Source organism: Geospiza fortis, unplaced genomic scaffold, assembly GCF_000277835.1.
Source record: "Geospiza fortis unplaced genomic scaffold, GeoFor_1.0 scaffold41, whole genome shotgun sequence".
NCBI lineage: Eukaryota > Metazoa > Chordata > Aves > Passeriformes > Thraupidae > Geospiza > Geospiza fortis.
Genome location: NW_005054299.1, coordinates 9,794,977 through 9,820,504, shown reverse-complemented (window position 1 = coordinate 9,820,504; position 25,528 = coordinate 9,794,977). Strand labels below are relative to the sequence as shown.

The 25,528-nt window shown below is 43.2% G+C and overlaps 1 protein-coding gene across 1 annotated transcript in view; it reads left to right on the top strand.

The window, feature by feature from the left end:
• Positions 1-11,710: 11,710 nt before the first annotated feature.
• The window catches only part of PLB1 (phospholipase B1), a 77,527-nt gene continuing 63,709 nt past the window's right edge, over positions 11,711-25,528 (top strand). Inside the window, exons 1-12 of the mRNA XM_014308777.2 lie at positions 11,711-11,801; positions 15,001-15,038; positions 16,108-16,171; positions 16,647-16,705; positions 18,121-18,152; positions 19,034-19,077; positions 20,030-20,114; positions 20,588-20,639; positions 21,782-21,868; positions 22,351-22,413; positions 23,711-23,793; positions 24,648-24,659. Coding sequence (XP_014164252.2) covers positions 11,711-11,801; positions 15,001-15,038; positions 16,108-16,171; positions 16,647-16,705; positions 18,121-18,152; positions 19,034-19,077; positions 20,030-20,114; positions 20,588-20,639; positions 21,782-21,868; positions 22,351-22,413; positions 23,711-23,793; positions 24,648-24,659 — 710 coding nt within the window. The remainder of the gene's footprint in view (positions 11,802-15,000; positions 15,039-16,107; positions 16,172-16,646; positions 16,706-18,120; positions 18,153-19,033; positions 19,078-20,029; positions 20,115-20,587; positions 20,640-21,781; positions 21,869-22,350; positions 22,414-23,710; positions 23,794-24,647; positions 24,660-25,528) is intronic.

Here is a 25,528-nt window from a genome sequence, read left to right as displayed (position 1 = left end):
AGGCAGGGCTGGCTCTGGGAGCCATTTCCAGGGAGCAGGGAAAAGCAGGGGGCAGCTGCCTCTTTGCCCCCACATCCACACAAGGCTGGGAATCCAGGATTTGGGAAACGGTCGCCCATCTCTCCCTGTGCTGCTTGCGAAAACAAAGGGCGACGGCTTTTCAGACGATACCATTTAAGGAGTTCCCCAGCTTAGTGAACCTCGGCTGACCTCAGGGTATACCGAGTTTCCAGCTCAGCAGAGCAGCGTTTCAGTGGAAAGCACGCAGCCCAAAACTTCCCTCGTTGCATCTGGGGAAGGGGGGGGGGGGCTGTCGGAGCACGGGCAAAGAATGACAGCACACGGAAAAAAAGGTGAAGTCGATGACTGACTCTCGTGTGTAGCCAGACCCCTTCCTAGGAGGGATGTTGCAGTCCAACAGGATCAGCTTGAATGCGAAGCAGCTTCAGCAGCTTTTGGCAGGCCCTGGGTCAGAGGAGGATGGGAGGGTGCCAGGCCCACAGCGCCACTGGGTGCTGCGTTCTGGGGCGCAGGAGCAGCGCCCCAGCAATGCAGTGTTTACAAAGGTGAAAAACATTAACAACGTGCAATATGCTCCTCCTGTTGTTTCAATAAGATCAAGGTGTGTACAGGAGAGCAAATGTGTGTATCTACATGTGCACACACACGCACTCGCTGCGGCTGGTGCGGAATATCGCTCGGCGCAGGATTGTTCCTGCCAGGCTGCAGTCAATACTGACAAATACAGTATATGTCCCGTCTTGCCCACGGCAGTGAGGGAGCTGCGGCAGGCTCAGTGCTTTCCTCCCTCTCGTGAAAGACCTGGGGTGTTTTCAGCAGTGTGGGGAGCTCGGGTCCCGATCGCCTCGGGTCCCAACAGTGCGTGGTGCTGCTGCTGCACCAAGAGAACTGGAGTAGAGCGACTCCCAGCCCGGCGCCTTCCTCACCGCCAGTTCACCCCTCTGTGCTCTGCCCGCCTGGTGTGCTGCAGGAGACAGGGGTTCAGGGTAAGAAGAAGAAAAAAAGAAGAAGAAGAAGAAGAAAAAAAAATAGCATGTGAGATCATATAATTAAAGATGGTATCAGAATGTCTAATTAGGATGACTGAGAGAACTTGGCTGGGAGACGCAGCCAAGAGCTGAGTTAGTGTGTTTGCCAGTCCAAAGCTCCTTAACAGTAATTAATCCTTAAATGTCCAATTGTTCAGAGTTCAAGGAAACACCTCCTACTACTGTACTTTGTGTTCCTGTTAAGCAAGGAGACACAGCAGGGCGTGTGCCCTTATTCTGTAAGAGCGACACGCCTAGGGGTGTTGTTAGGAACTAGACCGAAGGTTGAGTATAATTATTAACTACCTAAGAGTTCCCAGCATTGCACAATTACCCAAGCCGCCTTGCAGCTGTGCACTCGCCCTGTTTGGGTTTTTCATAGTTTTTTTTTTCTTTCTTTCTTTTTTAAATAGAAATGCTGAGCTTTAGCGGTGACATGTACGACTCCTACTGAAGTGTCATCTGCTCCCCTTCCAGTGTCCATTGTGCCACTGAGTTGGGATGCAGTATGAGGGCAGCACATATACCTATATATACATAGTGTATGGCGGTCTGTTTCAGCCCCTCGCTGAAACTCAATAGGCTTATTTACATCATTTGCAAATTTGACCCAGAGATTTTCCCTTTGTTTTGATGCTGTCAATGACTCTTGCATTAGCATAAAAGCCTTGGCTATTTACTCTGGGGGTTTTCATTCTGTTTGCATTTTTGAGGTGAGTTGTGTTGGTTTTTTTTCCTTTTGCTAATATTAAGCAAGGGGAAAACCTGGAGGAAAGAAGTAGGTTTGACATGGTAGGTGAACTGATCTGTTTGTCCTGCTACAGGGCTTCTGCTGTTGTGAGACCCTGAGTGAGGCGGTCACTGGGATGGTTGAGAAAGGGTGCTGAGGTGTGGGCAGCTGGCTCTGGCCGCAGCAGGCAGGTGGGTTTGAGGAGCACAGGGCACCGCTGTTTGGTGCCTTCAGGAAAACCCAACTCAGCAGCGGCATCACACCTCGCTGGCAGACAGGAGGGGAGATGTGTAATTTCCTCAGGTGCATCATCATCTTTTAAGTCATGTTTCTGTGTTTTTATCCTCTCCCATCTTTTCTTAATTGAACCTTTCTGGTGGGCGTGGTGAGGGCCCAGCTGGGAGCCGGCTGGCCAAAGTCGCTTCTGGAGGGGATCATTAACTCGGGCGTCAGCCAAGGCCGTTTAGTGTTTATAAAATGCAGACAATTAAACACAGTCGCAGCCCTGCAATGCTATAATTGGAAAGCAGACTGGGACCATGTCCACCAAGGGGGACCGGCTCCCCGGCACCGAGGAGGGATGGGCGGGCAGGGCTGTGCTGTCCTGCCAGCCCAGCCAGACCCGGACAGGGCCGCTCCGTGCAAACGCCCAGCCGGGAGGGCCCCGGCCCTGCCGGGCCTGCATGCTGTGGATGTGAAACAAAGGCTTGGGAGGGGAACAAAGGAGAAAAGAAGGGACTTGCCCAAGGCCAGCTGACAGCCAGGAGCTGGCTGGGTGCCTGCCTGGCTCCCTGGGTGCAGACTGCACTGTGTCCCTGTGGGTCCACGGTAGGGATAAGAGCATTGCTTCCACAGGCATGTATCAGGGCATGAAGGCCCTTCCCCTGCCAGGCCACCATACGGGGAGGCTGAAGGGACTGGTGGTCGCCCCCTTGGGATTTGGAAATAGCCATTATCTGAGCCCTGGGCTCCAGGCTGGCTTCAGGGTCACAGTGGGTGGGGAGTGGGGTGGTTGGGGCTGTTCCCAGATAATGCAGTACTCCTGCAACCCAGCCTCCACCCAGTCTGGTGCCAGAGCACCAAATGTCATTGATAGTTGTTCCCCACCAGTGGCTGAATGGCCACTGGGAGCTCCATCAGGCAGCTGTTGAACTCACTCTCCAAGTCTTCCGTGAAGTCTGGCAAGTGAGGAAGATGCTGAGTACTGAAATGGGATCACCATAGCCCTGCTCCAAGCTCTGCAACTGACTCACTGTTTCATCATGAGCACATCACTTCACCTTTTTGTGACTCAGAATTTTCATCTATCAATTAGGGATTTATGAGGTTTAATTAAGGTCTGTGAAGCCCTTTGAGATCCTCACTTGAAAGATGCTGTGCAGGCATAAAGTGCTGTACGCAATGAAGAAAATAAGAGAAATTAAAAGCTCCAGACGGGAGAGAAGAGAGGGCAGGTTTCCCACTGCTTGGTCTCCCAATTACATGCTCCTTGTTAGGATGGCAACCTCACTTTAACCTGTGGACAAACGAACTTGTTCACCCCTTCTTGCAGCAGACAGGCGATGACGTGCAGTTGTGTCTTACTCACTGGTTAGCCTTCAGTCATCTTTCCAGAAGTATGAGCAAACAGCAAAGGGGGAAGGGACAAGGGCGGGTGAGGAGTATGAATTCCAGAGAAAAGGGAAGTATCAGAAAGCAAGCTAGGATGTGCAAGGGCCTTTATCACTGCTGTTGAGATCTGGCTTTGCACAGTAACAAACAGGAACAGATTTCATCTGTCCCTAGAGGTACGTGCCCTGGAGCAGGGAAGAGCTGATGAATTACAGCAGAGAGGAAGCAAGGGAGTCTTCTTATGCAAGGCATCTCTTTCAGTGTCAGAGAGGAGGTAGATTCAAGGAGTTTGAGGGAAGCATTTAAGCTTACCTAAATGAAAAGTTGTTTTATCTATGTTTTTTAAGGTAAAGGCCTTGTTTGCAGAAGGCATGGAACCCACGGTCTGAAGCTTGTGCTTAAATGTAGGCATAAGCTTAAGGCCTTGCTGAATGGGGACATGCCCAAATTTATTTAGGTGCTTGGTGGAAACCAGGTGTGAGGGCTGTGAATCTTACAGCAGTGATATTAGCAGGACCTCAAAGGTCCCCAGGAGCCATAGAAAGCAGTAATATGTGAACAGCCTTGTTGTACTATTCATAGGCACAGGTTGACCTCGGGGGGGAGGAGTGGGCAAAAAGCAAGCTCTGTCTCCAATCTTTATTTTCTCCTTTGCTTGCAGTACAAACAACCCTGTGGAAGCAGGCTTCTGTAGGTGTGGTCTGTGTATGCACTCGTGGGTGTGCCGCTTTGTTGTGTTAAAAGGACCATTCCTCACCTGAAAGCAAGTTTCCAGGTTGTCACTGACAGTCACATCAAAACTCGTGACCCCTCCCATCCCCCACCTGCATACCTTCCCTCTTATGTAAGAAAAACAGAGATGCCTGTTGAGATGAAACCCAACTAGTCCCAGGTTTGGTGTCTGCCTTCATTCCACACTGATCTGGGACCCCTCTGCCCATCTTTTTTCTGAGCTGCCTGGGAAAACAGATGCATGGTAATTGCTGCTGGCTAGAGCAGTTATCAGAGCAGCCATCCTCACTCTTCTCTTTCTCCCCCAGTCCATCCAGCTTTCCTGAAGGTTTCTTAAGCTTTCTGTTGGGCTGGCTGGTCCACTCTAATTCCATCTTTCTGAAACTTCTAGTGCCCCAAATTTGGCACAAAGCTTAGCATTACTGAGTGCTGTTTTGGAGTAAAACAGAATAATGACTTTCTGTGGCATACTTATGACACTCTATTAATATATCCCAAAAGAAATGTTTTTGTTGCAACTGCAGTATACTGTTGACTCATTATATGATCCACTCTAATGCCTCCAGATCCTTTTGTGTAGTACTGCTGCTTAACCAATTATTCCAAGTCATCCATTTGTGCACTTAATTTCTCCTTCCCAATCATAGTACTTTGCTGTGTTTTTATTGAATTTTATCCAGTTGATTCTGAGCAGCTTTTGCAATTTATTGAGATCACTTGAAACAATAACGTGCACATTAATTGTTCAGAAAATCCTATGGACAGGCCCATGCCTGCACCCATGGCTGGTTCCAGAGCCCAGCCTTTCCATCTTTAAAACAAAGGCCTCTAGCACTCGATGGCATTCTTGCAATATTCTGCTGAAATGTCAGGATGAAGCCTGGCAGAGCTGTGAATTTTGGAAGATTCTTTCAATGGAAATATGGAATAAGAGCATCTGTTCAGCTGGCAGTGGCTTTTGGTCTCCAATCATCTAGTGTTGGTTTGAATCACTGTTATTTTCTGTATTATTTCTGGTCTTCAAGGCATGCAGTCACTGAAAACATGCAAGCTTGGAATTGGCTTCTGACTGTGATGTGGTGGCATACCTGGACAAACGCTGGTCACATCAAGAATCCCCTGGCATGGATTTCTCATCCTAGGGGCTGGAGGTACAGCTCCTCCCCACTCTAAGCCGAAGGGTCAGTATACTTGTTCTGTTCAGGAGTGGAAATGTGGGAATTTGGTGTCCTCTGGTGGCAACTGCGAGAGTTTACAGCTGTCTAAAGCAGGCGTGACCCTCCTCACGCAGTTTGTCACCCAGGCCAGCTGGCCATGTGCTCCAGCCAGAGCACTGATGCTCGTTCCTGCCCTGCACTGTAAATATTTCTAGTCCAGTCTGGCTCCCGTAGTTTCTGTATGCTCACCCCTCCTATTTGTTTTATGCCCATTTACTTGCTTCCCTTTCTGGAGTGCTGAACTTTGTGTGACTTTGGGTTTAAGATTGACTTGATGGTGTTTGCTTGCTGTTCTCCTGTGATTTCTTTGCCTCACAAAAGGAAAATTTAGTTTCTGTAAGCACCTCTTCACACTTACAGAAGGCTTCAGCTGCTTGGCCTTGCACAGTCCCTTAGTAAAATAAGTGTGTCTGTGTCCAAAGACCTTTCAGCCCCCTTCTCTAAGCGCTGACTCTGTTAGCCACACGCTTGCCTCAATGCAGTTCCTCTGGGTGAAACAAAGACGCAGAGCACCTGGACAGCCCATGTTTGGCTCTTTTGGCCACAAAACAGGTGAGAGCAGATCAGAGCATTGCATAGATGGTGAGCACTATGATGGGAGGACATGTTTGGCCCAATTTGTGTTGTGTGAAGTGCATGAAGGGAGCACACCAAGCCATATGCTCCTGGCTCCAGGAGCTTCTGCTGCTAATGGACAAAACCTGAGCAACCCTGAGGGCTGTGGAATGTAAAAGTTTCTAAGAGTTTGGTGCAAATGCAGCCAGAAAAGTCAAATCAGTCTTATCCCATATGGGGAAAAGCAGCCTTACCTCCTCTCCCTGTTTCAATCGCTATACTACCCCTTGATAGTCTTCTCTTTTTCCCTTTTCAAGAGCAGCACAAGTATTAATGATGCACAAGGAGTATAGCGCATCTGGGGCTGGCTCACTGAGGTCAAAGGAATACAGTTTTTGATGCATAAAGACAGGCTGAGAAACGAACTTCTGTGGGGGAGTCAGCTAAACAGAGGATTTTTAGGATGTGCTTAGGTGGACTGGCAAGCCTGGGACACCGTGGCACCCAGACAGGCTGATCCCACAGAATCTATATGTTGCACCTTCATGTGGGAAGGGCTTCAGAGAGCACAGGAGAGTCAGGAGCTTCCCACACTGGCTGCTGCAATTACAGCTCTGGCTGACAACAGAGCCCCTTTGTGGTGTGAATACAAACAGCCAAAAGCTGGCACTGCCTTGGGAATTTTATAGCTTAATGGAAAAGAACAGGAGAAAGGGAATACTCATGTTTTTATTTTACAGAGAAACACATCACCTTGAGATGACTCCTTCAACTCACAGTGCTGTTTATTTAGGTGCCTGATTTCCATGCAAATGTTTGAGAATTAGGTACTTTGCATGTGAGCAGCAACAAACTCACCCAGAGACACAGGAAGGGAGCACGCTGTCTATCAGAGGCAGGCAGACTGCTTCCCTTTTCTATCTGCCTTCCTGCCAGCACTGCTTTCTCAAGCCTGTGGTAGCTCTGGTGAACCCTTTAAAGTCTGTGGCTGTAAACAGGGCTCCCCAGAAATGAGCTTTATCTCCTGATTTGATAACCAAGGGGCCAACTGAAGAGGCCACAGGAAGTATCTGGTCCCCAGCTTCTTGCTGCTTCACAGACTGAAGTGAATCCTCACAATACAGAAAAGTCAGTAAAAAGAGTCTTTAGCAGAGGATCTTTAAATCTTGGTTTCTGCTGTTCTCTGGCTGTTCAGAGTCCTCAGCAGCCTTGCAGCTATCAACAGGCTTCAGGGGCTCCTGCCCCAAGGAGCTGGGAGGATTTCAGCCTATGGCATGATCTGCAGCTCACCTCTATCAAAGGCCCAGCAGCTGTTAGAATAGGCAGAGAGGAGCAGTTCCAGCTTTTGCTGCAGAGGCCATACGGTGTTTTTGTGACAGGCAGTGGGGATTGAGGGACCTGAGGAAGATACAGAAGCTGCAAAGGCAGGCTGGACACCACCAGCCTCTCTGCAGCACCGAGCAGTCTGTGGAGATGGACTTTAGGCTGTTCTTTGGTGCCAGCAACAGATAAGTGGCTAAAGGGCTTGTGCCCTCAGCAAGGAATCAAACAATCTGTGTGGGAGGTTGTGCCCTGCTTAAGGCACAAGGAAGACATTTCACATTTCATTCAGTTATTTAACACTGGATCAGTTTTTGTTGTTGTTTCTGCCTTCAGCTGCTAGTAGGTGCTTGCTGGAGAGCACTGCTTCATAGCTCATCCAAAAATGGGTATAATTGCAGTGGTGACCTTGCTTATTTATGTACTTACTGCCACAGCTCAGGTCTTTATAGCAGCTATGCAGATCCTAACTATAAAAGTCAGAGTCCAACCATGCGCTGAGCTTAGAAAAATATAGGGAAGTGTATTTGAGGCCTTGTGTTTGCATTTTTTTTTTAAACCAAGATTTCTTTTCTAAAGCCATTTTAGAAATAATTCATATCCTTCCCACCTGCCAACTCTCCAAAAGCCTGAGTTTTTTAGAGGAGTGCATTACAAGGCCTTTTGCCCACTGTCAGTAATCTGACCGTATGCGGATCAGTGCTTTCCAGTTCCGCGTTCCCGTTTGTGTTCTTCGTTCCTTGGGGGATTTGCGCTCCCTCCAGCAGGTGGTAGCAGCCTCCTTCAGGCTGTGCGGCTCTCCCGCCTCCTGCCGCAGAACTGCTGCCCGATGATTCATGTCCCTGCCTGCCCCTGGCCTCACTTGATCTCCTCACCCTCTGCTGCATGTCTGAACTTCCCTGAGGAGGAAGATCTTCTGTTTAGCTCCAGAGGATGCACTAAATTTACCAGCAGTGTGAATCACAGCAGCAGGAGGAGGAGGCAACGGCAAAACATCACAAGGACACATGACATGTCTTGCTTTTGTATATGATTTATATGATTCCTAGTGTTTTTGTAAGCACTGTCATGTCCTACCCATCACAAATGGGTGCCTCATAGATGAAATAATTCAGGGATATGCTTCCTAAATACAAAATTCAAGATCTAATGCCATGTCAAGGCAGTAGTATTAGCTGAAGCAGTGACAGGTTGCAAACAGGCTCTATCTTCAAATGAAATGGAAACTGGATCTGCTTTGTACTTCCACAAGAAGTCCTCTGCTATGCCTGTGTAACATGATAGTTTTGTGGATGCAAGAGTATTATCTGCTGATATATGACCTTTGCTTATTAGCAACTGAGTAAGCTACCTCCCTAACTTACTCAGTACAAGTACAAACATCTTGGGTTTAATTATGAGTGGTCAAGAGCTATGGAGTTTTTTGTCTGTTTGTTTTTATTGTTGGGGTTTTTCTTCTTTTAATGTGCAGCCACACTTTCATTATTTGTATTTTAAAACAGTGGTTTTATAGGTGAGGACCTATGGATAGGTTGAAAGAGTTTTTGGGTTTTGGTACTCTGTATGAATAAAAGAAATGCCAGAAAAAGCCCTGTTTAACAGAGGAGGTAAGGAAAACCTTAAAGACAAGCTAAAAAAAAAAATCCCATGGCTTTCCCAGCTGTGGCTCCCATACCGGGACACTTTAGGTATATTGTAAGCCACCTAAAAATGCAGCAGTGAACCAAAGAGTTTGGCTAATATGCTTTAGCACCTGTTGTTTGAGTATCTGTTTGGGTGTTGCTGACTTTAAAACTGTAACTATTTTTTTTTTGTGGTGTTTTGCACCACAAAAGGTTGGGTGTAGACCTGTGAAACAGGTCCTTTGCTTGAGAACATGCCAAAGCACAAAGCTTCTGCTTTTCACCACCAAATCTCACTCAGAACTCTTCTGTGCCAGTTCAGTTGTGAGCCCTCTCCATCCAGGGCAAGCAGCAAGAAGACTCACACAATTCGTGCAGGGTTAACTACCAGGCCTAGCTAGCTCCTTGTCCCACCTGAGCAGCAGCAGGCACTTTAGGGAAGACACAAGATCTTCTGTGTTGATCATTAGGCAATCAGCTACATGGGTGCAGTTCCCTAAATACCACCAGCTGAGGGTTGGTTTATGGTCTGGAACTCTACTTGCCTTCTGTAGCTGCATCTAGCTTTGTCCTTGCAGTAATGTAGAAGCCTTAATTTGTCTCTGTCACCTTATATATCCAATAGAAAATTCTCTCTTCTCCGTTTTGCAAACTTTTTTGATCTTTGTTGCCACTTGTTATTTGCTATTCAGTCTAGGAGCTATTTTGATCCTTTGGTGGTGAGAAGGAGTGTTTACAAGAGATTTACAAGCCTTGAAGTTAAAGCTGTTTTGCTTCTGAAACATGTCAGTGTTTAAAGGCTAAACTTACTCTTGGATCTGTGGTTTATGGCAAATGAATGAATTATTGCTACCTTCCTTTTAATGTTTTTCTTGGTGTACAATGAGGAAGGGGTTTTCTGAGGTTTTAAACACTTCTAGGTCTTCAAGAAGTCTGTTTCTCAGACTTTTGATAGCGGGAGCTTTCCCTTGAGGAGTGAACCAGCCACAGACCCATGGATGTAGTGACAAAACCCACCAAAGGTAACTCCCATCCATGCTGAGACTGTGAAATGCCACCTTGACTGAGAGGTGATAATGGTGCTGAGCAGCCTCACCTGAACCTCCCTCATGCTGACCAGCTGCTTGGGACTTCCACTGCAGCTCAGCCCAGGCAGGGCTTGCTGGTGTGGTACTGTGCCCTGACAGTGAGTAAAACTTTAACTTTTCATTACCTTACTGGTTAAAGGAGTTTGGGTGTCAGACTATTTGAGGTGTGAGACCCCCAAGCAGAATGAGCTCATCCCTCTCAGACTTGAACATGCAGCTGTGTCTGAGGCGAGAAGCCCCTTGTGCTGGTATGCTTTTGCTGAGTTGAGGGTGGAGATTCAGGGGGTAGAGGAATGCTTTCCCCTGTCTATGTACATTCCTCCTTGCATGTTGCTCTGAACAATAGCTGTTCATGTTCAGAATTAATATGGCATTCCTGGTTTTTGAAAAGAAATGAGCACAAGGTCTACCTCCAGCATGTTCCTTCAAAGAATGTCCAATTTCTATCATGAAAGAACAGAAAGCCAAAATAAACAAAAACCTCTTTGAAGGATGGGTTAGACTGCCTGAGTTTGGTGTGTTAGTGGCTTATTTAAGCATTTAAAGCTCTTTACTTAAGCAGACTCCCATTATTCATGTAGGAGCTCTGTCTGGGTGTCTGTGGGCTGAGAAGAGGCCAGAGGTCACTCTGGTGTTTTGTGTGAGGCCAGCAGGCTGCCCTTCAGAGGTCTGACCCTGGTGCTGTAGTTGAGGCGCAGTGGTAGTCTCACTGGGGAGTGTTTGTTGTATCACAGCCTCGCTGGCATTTCTGCACGCTCTTTGACTCTGCTGAAGTGACTGCTACTGTCATAGTGTCACAGCAAGGGGTTTGGAGACCTGTGCAGTGTGAGGGCAGAGTTACTGATCCTGCTTGTCTGGCACTGCTCTGTCATGGCAAACACTGCTGAGGCACAACCCAGTGGAGGAGAATCTGCCAGAAGAGGAACTAGCGGAAGAGAAACAGGCCCAGCATGAGCCTGGTTGAAGGCAAGAAAGCACAGGTAGGGAAGGAGACGAAAGGAAGAGCACAACCTCCCTCTTTGGGTGGGTGTGGGCTGCTGCGTAGGGTTCAGTTGTCCTTGTCACCTCAGGAGCAGAGGCTCCTTCCCTTCCTGGCAGAGGCAGGCTTATGCCAAACTAATATGTTATGTATTGCCTGAAAGAGCCTTGACCCTGCTGGAAGCTGACTCATGTGATCTTGGTCCTTAGATTTGCTGAGAATTCTCCTGAAAAATGGCCACCTCTGTCTGAACAAAGTGAGAGAAGCTGTCCCTTCTTTGACCCTGGGATGGGCAATGAAATGAGATATCATCGTCACTTTGCTTTCCAAAGGTAGAAGCTAATAAGTTTTATGGCTGCTGAGTTATCAGCTTTTAAAGTATAAAGGAGAAAAAGGAAGAGAATTTCTTTTTAGCCTTAACATCTAACACAGAGCACTCCAGGATTATCATTCATAGAGGTGGTTACCATGAAGCTATTGTTAGGTGTGCTGTTCCTTTGGTTGCTCTCCTCAGAAGGTAAGTTTTGGAAGGCCCTTTGAAAATTTGCATTGCACAGTATTTGGGAACCTCTATTTTTAGTTGTTGCAAGGTGGGCGTATAGCAGGACTTTTAGAAGCAGTATGAAGAAAATCTGTGAGTAAAACTGTGATCTTAAATGCAGTTTTGGGTATGTTTGATCATTTTATGATGAAGATGTGTTCATTGGTTTGCACTGTTCTGGGGATAGACTATGTCTTACGCACTGAAGCATTCTGGTGAGAGAAACATCACCAAACAATTAAACTAGCAGGGAGATCTGTGCCAAAATGGTGCAGAAATTCAAGCAAGGAACAGAGGCTTTCTCTGAATTCGTAGCTATGATCATCTTCTTTTCAGTGATAGAAGATGAAGTGAAAGGTTAGTCAGCATCCTGGCATTCCAGGCATTGTTCAGATTTCTGTAATATTCAGGGTAGGGGGGAGCTCTTATACTTGATCTCTGAAGCCCATGTTTGGTGCCAATGATGGTTTTGTAGGTGCTCAAGACTGAAAATGCTGTGTATGCTTTGGCTTTATTGGCTCTGTGCTTCAGGTGTCTGCCTGTAAGAAAATAAAGATAACTAGGAATAGTGCTTTACCTTAGCAGTAGGCTGTGATGATCACTATCTTCAGAGGATTATAAGGTGCTCTGATAAATAATAAACTGTTGGGAGGTTTTGGTTCCTGAAGTAAGCAGAAGAAATTATAACATCTGGGCTTTTTAATTTTGTGAAAAATATGCACGGTGGCTGCAGTTCCTCTGAAAACTTTATCCAGGAAAAAAGATGTTGATTGATAGCAGCCTATAAGAATTGTTTGTTGAAACATATTAACTGTAAGAGCAAGGGAGGAGGGAGTTAGTTAGAATTTTTCTGCCAAATTTTGGGAGAATTGTCTGAAAAATAGTTTCTTTTTTATGTCAAGAAAATTGAAAATATAAGTTAGAATTATTCAATGGTATAGTAAGGAAGTAACTATAATACTGGGAGTAGCAGGAGTTTAAAAAGTCATCCTATGGAAAGTGTAAATCCAAAACAAACTAAGAAAAGCAAAGGGGTTAAAATTTAATCAGCTAAGACAAAAATTAATCTGAAGAGAAACAATGAATCATTTTTAAAGGAATGAAAACCAATAAATCATTTTCCAAATTCTTCTGAAACATGGAGTCTGTAGGACTGACTGATGCATAAAAGAAGGCTGAAGCCTGACAAATTCTTTTTGTCTTTGGTGTCCTTGCATAACAGCTTAAAAAAGGCCTTGCCCTCCAAGCCTTTCAGCACAGGGGACAAGAAGAGTAACAACCAAATCCTTGAACAGACTGATGACAAATAGTAAAAGAACTGCCAGGACTAGATGATATCCACCCAAGGGAGTGAGCCAAGCAGAAACATTAACATGTCCATTTTATTAACTGTGATGCTCATATTGATCTGTGTTGAGGTGTGGGCTCAGCACATGTTCAGAAGTGATCTGGATAAGGGTGTATTCTAACTTGCTGATGCAAAGCTGTTCAGGATGTTCAGAATGAAAATTTGCACTAAGTTTTCCCCTTATATATTACTCTTATTTATTTATGTGCGTGCTATGGTGGACTCTGAATAGATACTGCTTGACCCCAGAACACAACTGCCTGAAGACATCAGTGCTAGTGACAGTTAGGAGAAATTATTTCAGCAGTTAGCAAGAGAACAGCATAAAAACCACATTGCTGCTGCAGTGTACAGGGCCATGGTTCACCTGCATCTTAATAGTGGTCTGGATTTTTCATCTCAACAAAAATGTGTTAAAACCTAGGAGGGGGATAAAGGGGGAGAGTGGTCTGACTTAGGAAAAAAAATTCAACATAAGATCAGAGAAACTGACTCTTCAGCCTGGAAAAAAAGGGGTAGGTATATGATGAAGACATGCGGGTGCATGCAAAATGGCAAATTTTGCAGAAACAAGGGAATGACTACTCTTTGCAAGAGAACAGGGAAACAATCAGGTTATTAACAAATGAGAAGTACTTTCTTTCAACATGTAATAGAATGATGAAGCATCTTTTGCCACAGTTCTTGGGGAAAGCCAAAGACATGAAAGTATTAGAAAAATAAATAGGCAAATCTGTGGAAGAAAGATGCCAGGGAATTCATTAAGTAATTGCTTGCTCGGGGAGCACAATAGTACGGATAGTTGGGAGGATAGAAAAATGGAAATATAACTGTATTTTCCTTATTCTTTGCTTAAGCATCTGCATTTGGATATTGTCTGAGGCAAAGTCCCAGACTAGGTATGGGATTTTGTTCAGTCTGACACATTAAAGCTGTTCCTCCCACTTCCTGAGTCGTGGAAACTGGGACTGGATCCTCTTTCTCTCTCAATGTAACCTAAGGAACTATTCTCAAATGTAGTTGACGTTAGTGTTAAAATTCTCAGATACTGAGCTCCTGCAGTAGATTTGTGTGATGCAGACAAGTCCCTCATTGCTTTTGCCTCCAGTATCCCAAACAGAGTTGGAGTTCTGGTTATTGCCCTGAGTAAAGCATCATCAAAACCCACAGATTGAATAGGCAGAAACATTAAAAATATGTCACACAACAGCCAGGAAACTCTCTCAACCTTCTACAAAGTAGTGTAAAAACAATATAAATTTGCAAATAGCTCATGCTGAGCTCATGCCTGAGCACCACTGGCTGCCCTACACCTGAGGATGTCTCACCTGCTGGACTGAGCTGGCTCAGCTCTTACTCTGTCATTGACACGGAAAGAAAGGTGTACAAGCCAGAAGTACTCAGCAGGGCTAAATATTCCAAAAATAGCTCCTGACTATTAAAGGACAGTTGTTCTAATTCTGTATAGGACTTGCTGGATGCTGATGGCTTCAGTGGGGCAAGCAAGAACAGCTGACAGCAAGCTTTGAAGTTCAGCTGACCTAGGCTTTGTGACTATCTTTGTGGAAATTTTAGAATAAACCAAATTATATTTGCATAAATCCAAGTGTATGCTCAAGGAAAGAGAATAATGTTTACTGAAGCATCTACATGCCTGGCTCCACAGGCTATTTTGTCTGCCAACACTCTACTAAGAGAATAAATTGCAGCTGTTTCTGTATCACTATGGCAAACTCACAACAGCATTACGCTGCTCCCTGACTGTGGAAGATGTAGATTAATGTGAATTGCTCCTTTCTAAGGAGTTTCACCTAGTACATGTTCAAACTACTTTAAATTTGGACAGAATGAGACTACAGCAGTGTATGAAATGTGCTGAAGAGGAAAACAGGTAGGGAAGGCCTTTGAAGGATGGGGTTGTTTGAGGGGATCCACAAGAAGTTCATCACTTATTGCTATAAATTCATTGCATTCCATAAATTTCAAGAGATCTCACCTGCTTACAATAGCTAAAAGCTTTTTCTAGTATACAAAATCAAAGAAAATATGTCTGGTTGGTGGGGTGAGCCTCATCTTTGGAAAGTAGGGCAGATGAGAAAGGTGCCTTCTCTCCAGATTCTGTGCTTTTAGGTATATTAAGTCTTGTGAAGCTTTTTTTCCCTAAGGTAAAAAAAAATATAGCATAACCCTTTCTTTAACATTTTTAAGGTAATGCAGATGATCAGGAAGAATATGAGAAGCTAGAGGTAAAGTATGAGTACAACTTTCTTTTTTTTTCTGTTTTCAATACCTGTCAAGCTGTTGCTTCCTCTGAGGCAGGCAGAAGAAGAAAGAATACAGCTTGTTGCTCTAAACTGCTTCTGCAAAGAAGAAATGCAAAGCCAGTGAGTCAGCAATGTGATAGTGCAGCTGCAAGATTACAGAACACAATCAGGAAATGAGGTTTTCTCCAAGCAATGTTTGTTATTAGGTTGCACGTCCTGTACGTACATCGTTTGTGGTTAGCACTTGTTCCTAGATGCTCTGTTGCTCTTTTAGAAACACAGAATTAAACTTTTATTTGCCTTGTAACAGTGCAAAGTGTCTGCACCAATAAAGTCCTCCAGCTGGGCACTAGGGAGTGTGTGGGTACCTTGGTGGCCCTTGTCATTATCTAAATTTCACCTTTAGGGATGGTCAGACAGTCACTCATGGTCATTGTGATGAGGGAACCCCTTGCCAAGTCACCTGGGGAGGCAAGGATTGCCTTTCGTGTCCCTTTAAAGCACTTGATGTTGGGCTGTGCCTGGCATAAGGATATAGGATGGCATTAAACAATGTTCCTGCTGGTACTGAGCTGTCTCTCACACGAGTGAATAACATCACTCACATCCTTGCCTTCTCTGATCACCTGGCCAGGTGTTGTTAAGGAGCCAGAATTGGTTCATTCTGCTTTCCTGTTATGTATTGGAGACGTTTTGTTGTGTCAATTGGGTGCCCCTTGGCACACAGAGATGCCTGCAGTAGATTAAGCAGTCACTGCAGCAATGGATGTGGCAGGATGTGTTCAGCACATTTCATTGTTTGCTCAGGCCCAGTGCTGTGGCAGCCAGTAAGAAAACTGAGCAGAAAGTGTCAAGTTGTAGAAGAGTTAACTGAAAAATGCAGCTGTCCAGATCTGTGTTCCCATGTATTTGTAACAGAGGTGTAATTCTCACTCATAACCAAGAATAAAATTTTGGTTGTGAGTGAGAATGGAGCCTGTAGGATCCCTCATTCAACAAATTTCCTTGTTAGATCTAAGCAATCAACCATATTTATTTGTTTATGTCTAAGGCTCTAAGAAGCTTGCAGTTTTCATGTGAGCAGGCGATGTTCCCTGAGACCCCTTCATCTTCAGGTTTGTATTTGGTATTGTCTCTGCAGAGGCTTTCCTTCACAAAGTTATTTGAGAATGGGCTGGGGCAGAAATCAGCTGTTTGTGAAGATGCCTATGTATAGGATTGACTGAAGTGGAGCTAGGCTCTATAAACTCCTTAGTTTTTTGTTCCACTTGTGATTACTTTTCTACCTTTGTTTCTTCAACTGATGATTAGAGATGCCACTATTACTTCAGTCATTCCCAGCAGTGTTTTTTGATCTTTTCTTGCTTGATGGTTGAGCATTTCAGGGCCTCTAAACACCCAAAGTATTTGCTGAACACCTGAGTAGTTTCTCATGCTGTCTGACTAGTTTAAAACCTCCAATCAAAGCAATCAGTATAGACTTGTTACCATTTTAGCCAACTTTGTTTTAATATACTGGTGAATGTGACTTTCTTTTGGGGTTACTGTTTTGAGTTTTCTTATAACCTGAAATCTTTTGCTTTTCTGCAGTTCATGCTCTAAGGCCAGCTGACATTAAAGCAGTCACTGCAATAGGAAGTTTGCAAAGAGTAAGTACAAGCAGGAAATGTGCTGAATGTGACCCATTTCCTCCGTTGTGATGACGAAGTCAGCTGATGATGTAGTTTGGAGTCTCAGGGTGTTCAGGACTTCAATCTTTCCACAAGCATCAAAGACTTCTGGTGAAAAAATGGCTGGAAATACCTGCTGTTCAGTGTTCCAATGTACCCTGTGTCTAAAAATAGCCAGCTGACTTCGTGCAGGAGGAAATGTGATCACAGTGCTCTTGCAGAGAACCATGATATTTGATTAGAGTGCATGGATTTTCCTAACAATGAGCATAACAGACTGAATAACTGGAAGAAGATGCTGGGAAAATTCAAACTGGAACAAATATAAATTGTTGAGAAATGCAGATTTTCCACCTTATGAAGTGTATTCTGTGGAAACTGGTTTCCTACCTACAAGGCAGAAGGTCTACAAGAATCACAAAGATATGTTTCTGCTGCATATATCAGTGGGTAAAGTTCTCCTGCCTGTAATAATATAGTTAGATTTGGATGATCTTTTTTTGTCTTAATAGTTGGAAGTGAATATCTGAAACTGATTTGAGGCCCAATTAAAAGCATTTAATCACAATTCTCAAGCTTTGAGGAAGTGTAGAAATGCCTGTAGAGCAAAAATTGATAGCCATTGGAGAGGCTGTGTCTGTGAGAAATGGGGGAGAGTCTCCCTCATTACAAAACAAGTATCAAATTTGAGATAGTATCCATGAATATATCATACTTTTCCTTTACAAAACCAGCACTTCTGGACTCCTTGTGAGTACCTCTCTCTTTTGAAAAAATTTATTGTTCTGAATGCAAGGGTTCTTCAACCATATCAGGTGCATGGCCCTTTGGAACAAGTCTTCTTTGTGCTGGTGTCCTTGTTGTTTGTGGGGGTGTCATAGAAAAACATGTAAATTATCTTCTTTTAGGGAATGTTTGCTTTCCTAGAGCAAACATCTCTGTCACTGTTTCCTCATTAAACTCTCTGAAATCAGTGAAGTTCCTCTATTGATGTAGTTTCTTTTTAACAGACACTCTTCTGTCTGAGTGTCATCTATGTAAATTATCTAAATGACTTCAGGTTATGTCCCCTGTTGAAAAGGAGTAGGAATAGATCCAGAGAAATTTGGTCTAGAATAGCATTTTGTTTTATGGAATTTGATTTCAATGAAACAAATTCTGTTTTAAGTCACATGTAAAAAAAATCATTAATGAAAGCAGTAACTAAGAAAGGATTACCAGATCATGAAAATGCATTGTAATAGAGAAGTTCTGGAAAATAATCTAAGTCTGTGAGTGATTACAACACAATGGAGAAGAGTATGTGGAAAACAATACTATCTCTAACAGGTAGGGGAACAACATATCTAGGTCTAGTTTACACTTTAATTAATATTATACTTCTTTGTTCGCAGACACCAGGATCTGGTGAGGATTTACTCCAAAGGTAAGAATTAATAGTTAGCTTTTATAAGTTTCATTATCCTAATCTCTCTAGCATCACCGTGCAGGAGTTAGGCCCAAGCAATTTTTTTATTTTATAGAGAGGAGGAAAAAAGCCTATGTAAAATAGAAAGGATTTTGGGGCACTGAAACTTTCCCTGTCCTTTGGTAACAAATTTTGTACTTATGCAGGATATAGAATTACCTTAGGGTTGCAATACCCTTGATTAAGAATCATTGCTGTGTGATAAATCCTAGGCAGTAAATATAATAATTCACTAGTTAGAGATTAGAAAGCAGGGATTTATCAGAGCTAAGAAAGAACTCAGTAGTCCAGATACCCTGGACTACTGATACCTAATCTGCTTGGCTGATTCCCAGTGCTTCATGGATAAGCTTTATGCCATTTCCTTCTTCCATGCCCCTTTAGCAGATCCAAATCAGTGAGTGAACATAGGGCTAAACCTTGTAGCTGCAGGTCTGTGCAGATCTTTTGAGTCACAGCCTTCCGGATGAGGATTTAGCACCACACAGATAAACTTGAAAGACTAAGTTTTTTAAAAACATCTGTGTCCACTTGTATGTGGTTATACACAGAGGCCCTTGCATCACTTACACCTATGTATAAGCAAGCACAAGTACTGCAACATGCAGAGGGTAAAGAGACACAAAAAACTGAGATTTGAGACGATGTTCTTACTCAGCAGTAGCCAATGACATGACAGTTTGGGGAAAGAAAGGCCCCATTCTTACTTGCAACAGCTGCCATGAATTTCACTCTGAGATGCAGCATAACTAATAAGAAATTGAGGCTGTGCTGTAATATAATTTTTCTTTGAGAAATGGATTAACAAGAACTTCCTGTTTTCTCTTCCCTTTCTGTAGCACAGGAAATAACTTCCTTGAACTAAGCGTGGCAACTTTAGCAGGTGCGTCTTGCTGTCACACTAAAACTTCAGCAAATTAATTTAACAGCTCTCTGGCAGGAGCTCCAGGGCTCTGCTGGGCTGCAGAGCAGGTGCAGCACAGGCATTCTGTAAGGGAAGTCTGAGGAGTGGTGCACCTGGGGACATGAACTCAGCCAGCTTGCATTGTCCATGATGGCTTTAAAGAGGCTGTCTGGGTAGACAAACTGCAGTGAAGAAGGGGTGTGACAGACTGCTGCAAGATTCTTAAATGCCCAACAGGGGTTTGTGGCTTCTTATTTCTACTCACTACACAGCCTCTGCTGGTGTGTGCTTGTGGCCCATGCTGGCCCAGTGAAATCTTGTGTGGTTTGCCTGCCCAGAACTGCCATGTGCTTAGAATTTATACTGAGACTGCCACAGATGAGCCAGATCTGGGAATTTGTTGCCTATTGGCTGTCTCTGAAAGCAGACTTTACTTGATTAAGGGGTATTGCAAGTAACAGTTTCATGCCCACTGAAATGCTGTGTAATACATAGCTCCAGGGTCCTGCCCTCCGCATCATCTTCCTAGTATCCTAACTCCTTGGTGTGACATCTATTTCCCTGTAAAAGGGGTTTAAAATATGGCAACTCATTGGCGTTTTATGAGTCTCCCTGGGCAGCATTTCCCCATATCTTCATTTCTACAGCTGCTTCTATTTAAGCCCACCTACAATACTTGTGGCTGACAAGAGATGGGGACAGAGGTTTTTGACCCGAGTCTGGAGGCAAACTCAGACATCAAGCCTTCACAAATGAGGAATAGAACCAAGAAAAACAGCTGCAGAGGGGCTTGGGCATACCTTTTGTGCTTGCCAAGAGATCCTCAGACTTCACAGGTTCTGGTGCTGTTTTAGTTCAGCTGTGTTTAATGAATCAGCAGAGTAGCAGTCTGTTGGCTGCAGAAATCTCCTAACTTGGGTATGTCATTCAGCTCTCATTAGCGCCTTCAACCCTTCGGTCCTACCTGTGTCCCCTCCACCTGGCACAGCAGGAGAGATGCCGGGCAGTCAAGCCAGGTGAGTCTGAGGGGCTTTTGGCTGGGCAGTTGGTGAGCAAGGGGAAGGATGGAAATCTTTGATACTGGAGCACTTCACTGTGCTCAGTACTGGCAGAGGCTGTCATTGTGGCTCAATTGGCACCTGTCAGAATCAGGAGGAACAAAGCCCTGCTTTGGGGTCTGTAACACCTGAGTTAACATCAGGTCTCTTATAGCTGCAAAACAAATTTTTGGCTCAAATAGAAGTTGAGGTATGCCTACTAAGCTGCTGTTTTCATCTAAGTGCACATGTCTGGTCATCAGGTAGCTGAATATGAGCTAATCACCCAAAGCTCTCTGGGTAGCACAGTCAATTGTCTAATCTTAACACATTTAGGAAAAGTTTAATCCAACCTGAATCCTCAAAAGGTGTTTGATTCAATGGTAAAAATCAGCCAAAGCTTTAACATCACTAATGCCTTCATAATTTTTCTCTTCCTTTCTTCTTTTCAGAGACCTCCTGCATCAAGCTGAAGAAATAGTGGAGCTCATGAAAGTGGATCAGGTTTGTTTAAAGCACAGAACAATTCAGAAAGTGTGGTGTTGAAGCAGAAAAAGGCACAAAAGTGGTTTAATACTTAAACAGCACTCAAAAAACTTTCAAAACAGAAAATGTCATTTCTTGAGGTTAACAGACTTCTATTGTAAATAAAAATCAATTCTATGCTTTTCAAGTGCAGAGTTTTGTTCTGGAAGTATCCCACCTTTTTTACTTTTGTCAAAGCAACTGAAGAGCTTGGTAAGGAAGCCAGTATGTTTGCTTTCTGTTGGCTAAAAATGTGAGAGTTCTGCTAGCTACACTCTGTAACTGTGCCAGTGTTTCTGAGAAGTCAACCCAAAATAATAATTCTCAGTATTTGTCTCTTCAGTTCCTTTTTGGTCTTTTAGGAACATATTTTCAAAAAGGCCAATAAAGACCTAAATAAGCTTTGGTGATGCTGGTGAGAGCTTGAATTATCGCTCATGGCTGAGTGCTTTTAGGTCCCATCCTGGAGCTTTAAGCATTCATTTCTCCTTTATTCTTAACCATGAGGTTATTTTGTAAAATAGTCTTGAAATAATGGAAAAAATGTAATTGCCAAGGCCATTCTGCTGTTGCCTCTTTGCTCTACAGGGATTTAACATGTGTGTTTGTGGAACTGTGTGGTTCTAACCAAGGATCTTCAGGATTGTACAGCATTGCCTAATAAACACAGCACAGCTGAGCAGAGCTCTAGCTCTCAGATGTTTTATTCCAGTCTTTGTCCCACTAGTGTGACCTCTTCTCAGGAGTTCATGTACAGTGATCCCATTAGCAAGCTGCAGCAGTGATGGAAAGAGACAATATCAAGTTCTGTGCTAAATTGTCCATGCCCATCTTTTCCAATAGAGTCTCCTATGGCAGCAGCAATTTCAGGCTGTATCCTGAGCTTCTTGTAGGTGTGTGTTCAGCTTTAATTGCAGCACTTGATGCCTAACCATTCATTTGCTGTGTCCTTTAAGGAAAAGCTGGGTGGTTTGTCAAAAGGAAGGGACCAAGATGGCCAGGACTGGGCCATGGATTACTGCTTGGTCTTGCTGATTTTGAACCCACAGCAAATTGTGTGTGAGAGAGGAAAATAGCAAATAGATCACCTGTCATCTGATTCCTTTATTTTTTTCTCCCAGATGATGGACTTCCAAAATGACTGGAAACTGATCACAGTGTTTTTTAGTGCTGAAACCTCATGTTCCTCCTATGCTTCCACACAACAGGTAAGTGCTTTGTGGGGTGGTTTAGCAGTCAAAGCAGGTAGTTAAGACACTTTCCCATACTCTGCTCTCTGCCATAGGGAACCAAAGGAGTAGTTAGGTCTGGGATGTTGGAATGCCTCAATCCATGATGTAAGCTCCTAGCACACAATGTGTTTTGTATTTATAAACGTGTGTACTTAATTTGCCATCCCTAGTCTGAGATGTCTTAGTAGAACATCTGTTTTCCTCCTTCAAGTATAAAGATACTTTTCTTCCCTATCCCTGTCTTTGTTTTTTTAATATGTCAGGTTCTCTATTTATAGGCAGTTAAATTAAAAGATTTGTTCCCGTGTTATTTACTTGTTGCTGGCTAAGTCTGAATTTAGAATAGAGTGATTCTTAATAACCCTCAGTACACAGCTCAATACACAGAGTTTGTGACTTTTAGGAAATGGATAACTTTTTTCTACTAATTTTGATGGCCTTTCTCATCTCGTTTACAGGAGAACTGCATATCAGAAAACCTGGAAAAACTTACAAAGGTCTTGGATTTTTTGTATAAGAAGGTAAGATGTATTCATCAACCTTGAATAGCTGAATCCTTTGTGTATTTTTCCAGTCTCCCCTACTAGACTAGAGCTTATATCACTCTTCACATGACTTAGAACACCAGTCTTATTAACATCAACCCACTGGCTCTGTTTGTTTTCACTAAGTATTTTACTCCCGTTTTTAAAAAGCTGATGCATACAAACAGAAAGGATGGATGGGTAACTGTTCTGTTTTGCAACACAAGCTAATGTACCACTCAATCTTTGGGTATTTTTTAAATTATTTCAGTGAAAATTGGAGTACATCTGCCTAGGTCTGAAAGTTATGTTTAACAGGTTGTTGGTCAAAGTAACTGGTATCTAATTACTGGTTTGGAACAGCTAGGCAGTGTACAGGCTGCTAACTCCCTGGTGATGACTTTTACAGACCAGGGAAAACATCCATTAAAATATATATATGAAACCTTTTTCCTATTTTGTGTTAATTTAAGAATCTCAGCCTTTCTAAAGGTCTTCTAGCTGGCTGAGCTAAGAGTTATCTGCTTACCTAGGATGGTTTCTGGGAAGCATTCTGCACTGTGTCTTGGTCTACTAATGATAGTAGACTAGATGAGGATAGATTTCTACTAAAGCAGACTATAAATTGTTTAACTGAATTATTTCAATAGCATCTTCCATTAATTTTGTTTTGCTGCATTGAAGGCCTACAGCATATTCTAAACCTGCTACAGTTTAGTTGCATCAGACCACAACCACTCGTTTTTCTCCAACTGACTTCGACAAATGTTGTGTATGGGGGAAATTCCACCCACACATTCTCTTCAGATTCTCTCCACTATTATTTCCAGAATCTGTTTATGTGCACTTGTGAAAGTGAAATATCATTATGTAAATGAAAAACTACTTTCTGCATGGGGGAGAGGTGTGGTGGGTTGCATGAGTGCTTGTGCTGTTATGCAGGATGTTTCATGCCCAGCTTTGCATTGCTATGTTGCCACAAAAATGATAGTCCCAAGTTCATTTGAGTTCAGTTTAGTTGGCTGGTGGCCATTTTGATTATGTAAAATGAATTGCCATGTCTCAGTCAAAAAAGCATGGTCACAAGTACTTCATAAATGATGATCCTAGATAGCAGGCATAGGATCAGGGTTCAGGACAGAACTGGCAAAGACTTAGGTAATTGACTTTATGTAGGCAGAATCCTAGGCCAGAAGTAATACACGTGAAGTTGTATACGTAATTTACTATAATTGCTGCTTGCTGATCTTTAATTGCAAATCTAGCATGAATAATTTTTACTTTATTACTGCAGGTTCCCAAGGCCTTCGTAAATCTAGTGGATTCCACTGAACTCACAACTGCCTCTCTTGCATGCCAAGATTACAGTAATTCCAGGTAACAGTTTCTTTAACTTTTTGTCACTGTGTCCTGCTGGTGTTCAGCAAATACCTATGTATATGCACTGACTTTATGACTGAGATACAATCTGCTGAACTGTTTTTATGCCCTTAATACAAAAGTATGTAAAAGATTCCAAGTCTTCACTTTGTTTCTGATATGCTCTCTCTGAAAGATATATTTTTACTAGGAATCTAGTGCTTTTAATCAAATCAAATTGGACAGCATATTTAAATATTGGGTCAGAGTTAAGGAAGGAAAAAGAGAAAGCCTCAATGCTGTACAAGCGCTGTTCACCAAGAGCCAAAGCATTGATTAGTTAACAGTTTTAGCCACAAATCCAAAACATGGCACCATATGAGCTGTTTTGAAGAAAGTTAACTCCATCCCAGCCAGACCCACCACTTAGATTATGGTCACAAAAGTGCATCATCTAGCTACCCCCAGTTTTTTATTCAGTGATACTTTTGTTCTGCAACTCTCAGGTCAGAAGCTCTGTAGGTGCTTCAAAAGTTTAAATTTCTACATATCAATGTTCACAAAATGAGCAACTGATTTTAAAGGACATTATTAGGCTATTGGAAAGATTCTACTTGGGCTTAGGGTATGCTAGGGTAGAGAACATCCAAGTTGTCAGTTCCTTATGGTAACTGCATCTATTTCTCTGTCTTGCTCAGTACTTTGTAACAAAAGCACGAGTAGTTTGTGTCCCAATTTAGCATGGAGTAGGAGTGTGCACATGAGCAGCTATGACAGAGTAGTATACAGCTGGTGAGATTACACTTTGTCTTACTCCACAGTAATTTTTTTCCCTGTGCTCGTGGCATAGGACACCATATGTACTAATATAGTCATCCTGAAGTGTTTCACAAGCTTTACAAGTATACAACCTCGGAGATGTTCTGATGGAATGGGGGAAGAGGTCTGGCTGCTATGTAACCATGTACTTAACAAATACAAGGAGAGGAGAGGCTTTCTCCAGTCAAAAGTGGCTGCATGAGGCACTCTAGCTTATTTCTTCTGCACAAACATGAAAGAGTAAAATGTGAGAAATGTGGAAAAGATGTGTTTAGGAATATGGGCATTGCCACGTATTGAAGGCCTTAAAAATAAAATTAAATGGATCTATTTTTTTCCTCCGAGGAATTATTATATTTCCTTTTGTACTTAGGGCAATTCGCTTTCTTATTGTCAGCATGCTCTCATAGCTGTGTTTATCTGGTTGATAAACACAGCTCCCACTAGTTTGTTAGACGACCTCAGTCCCAGATCCTATCCCAGATAAAGATCTCCAGCATTTGGTTACTTAGTTTTCATTATTAACTGTGCTTTGAGAGAAAAATACAAATCCATACCAAAATGGGAAATTTCAACAGTCAAAGAGGATAGTAGTGGTTGACACTTTTAGTCCCATGCCTTAACTTTAGGCACTGAAGTTTGGGACATAACGGGGTTTAAAGTTCCCTCCTTTACTAATTTTTTACTAACTAGAAGCATCTGCACTCAAAGTAATGCATGAACTCTATTTTTAGGCATGTAACTCTCTTCATGTATTTTATGAGATTCCTCTGTTAGGCTTGAGTAATATTCTGGTCCTGAATTCATATTTCTTTCGCTCACCCGCAGTGATAATAGCATTTTATCAGAGAACTCTCATTTTATGGGTTTAGCTAGAGCTCTGTGAAAAGGATCCTGATATATACTTATTGCTTATATCTGCAAACCCCCAGAA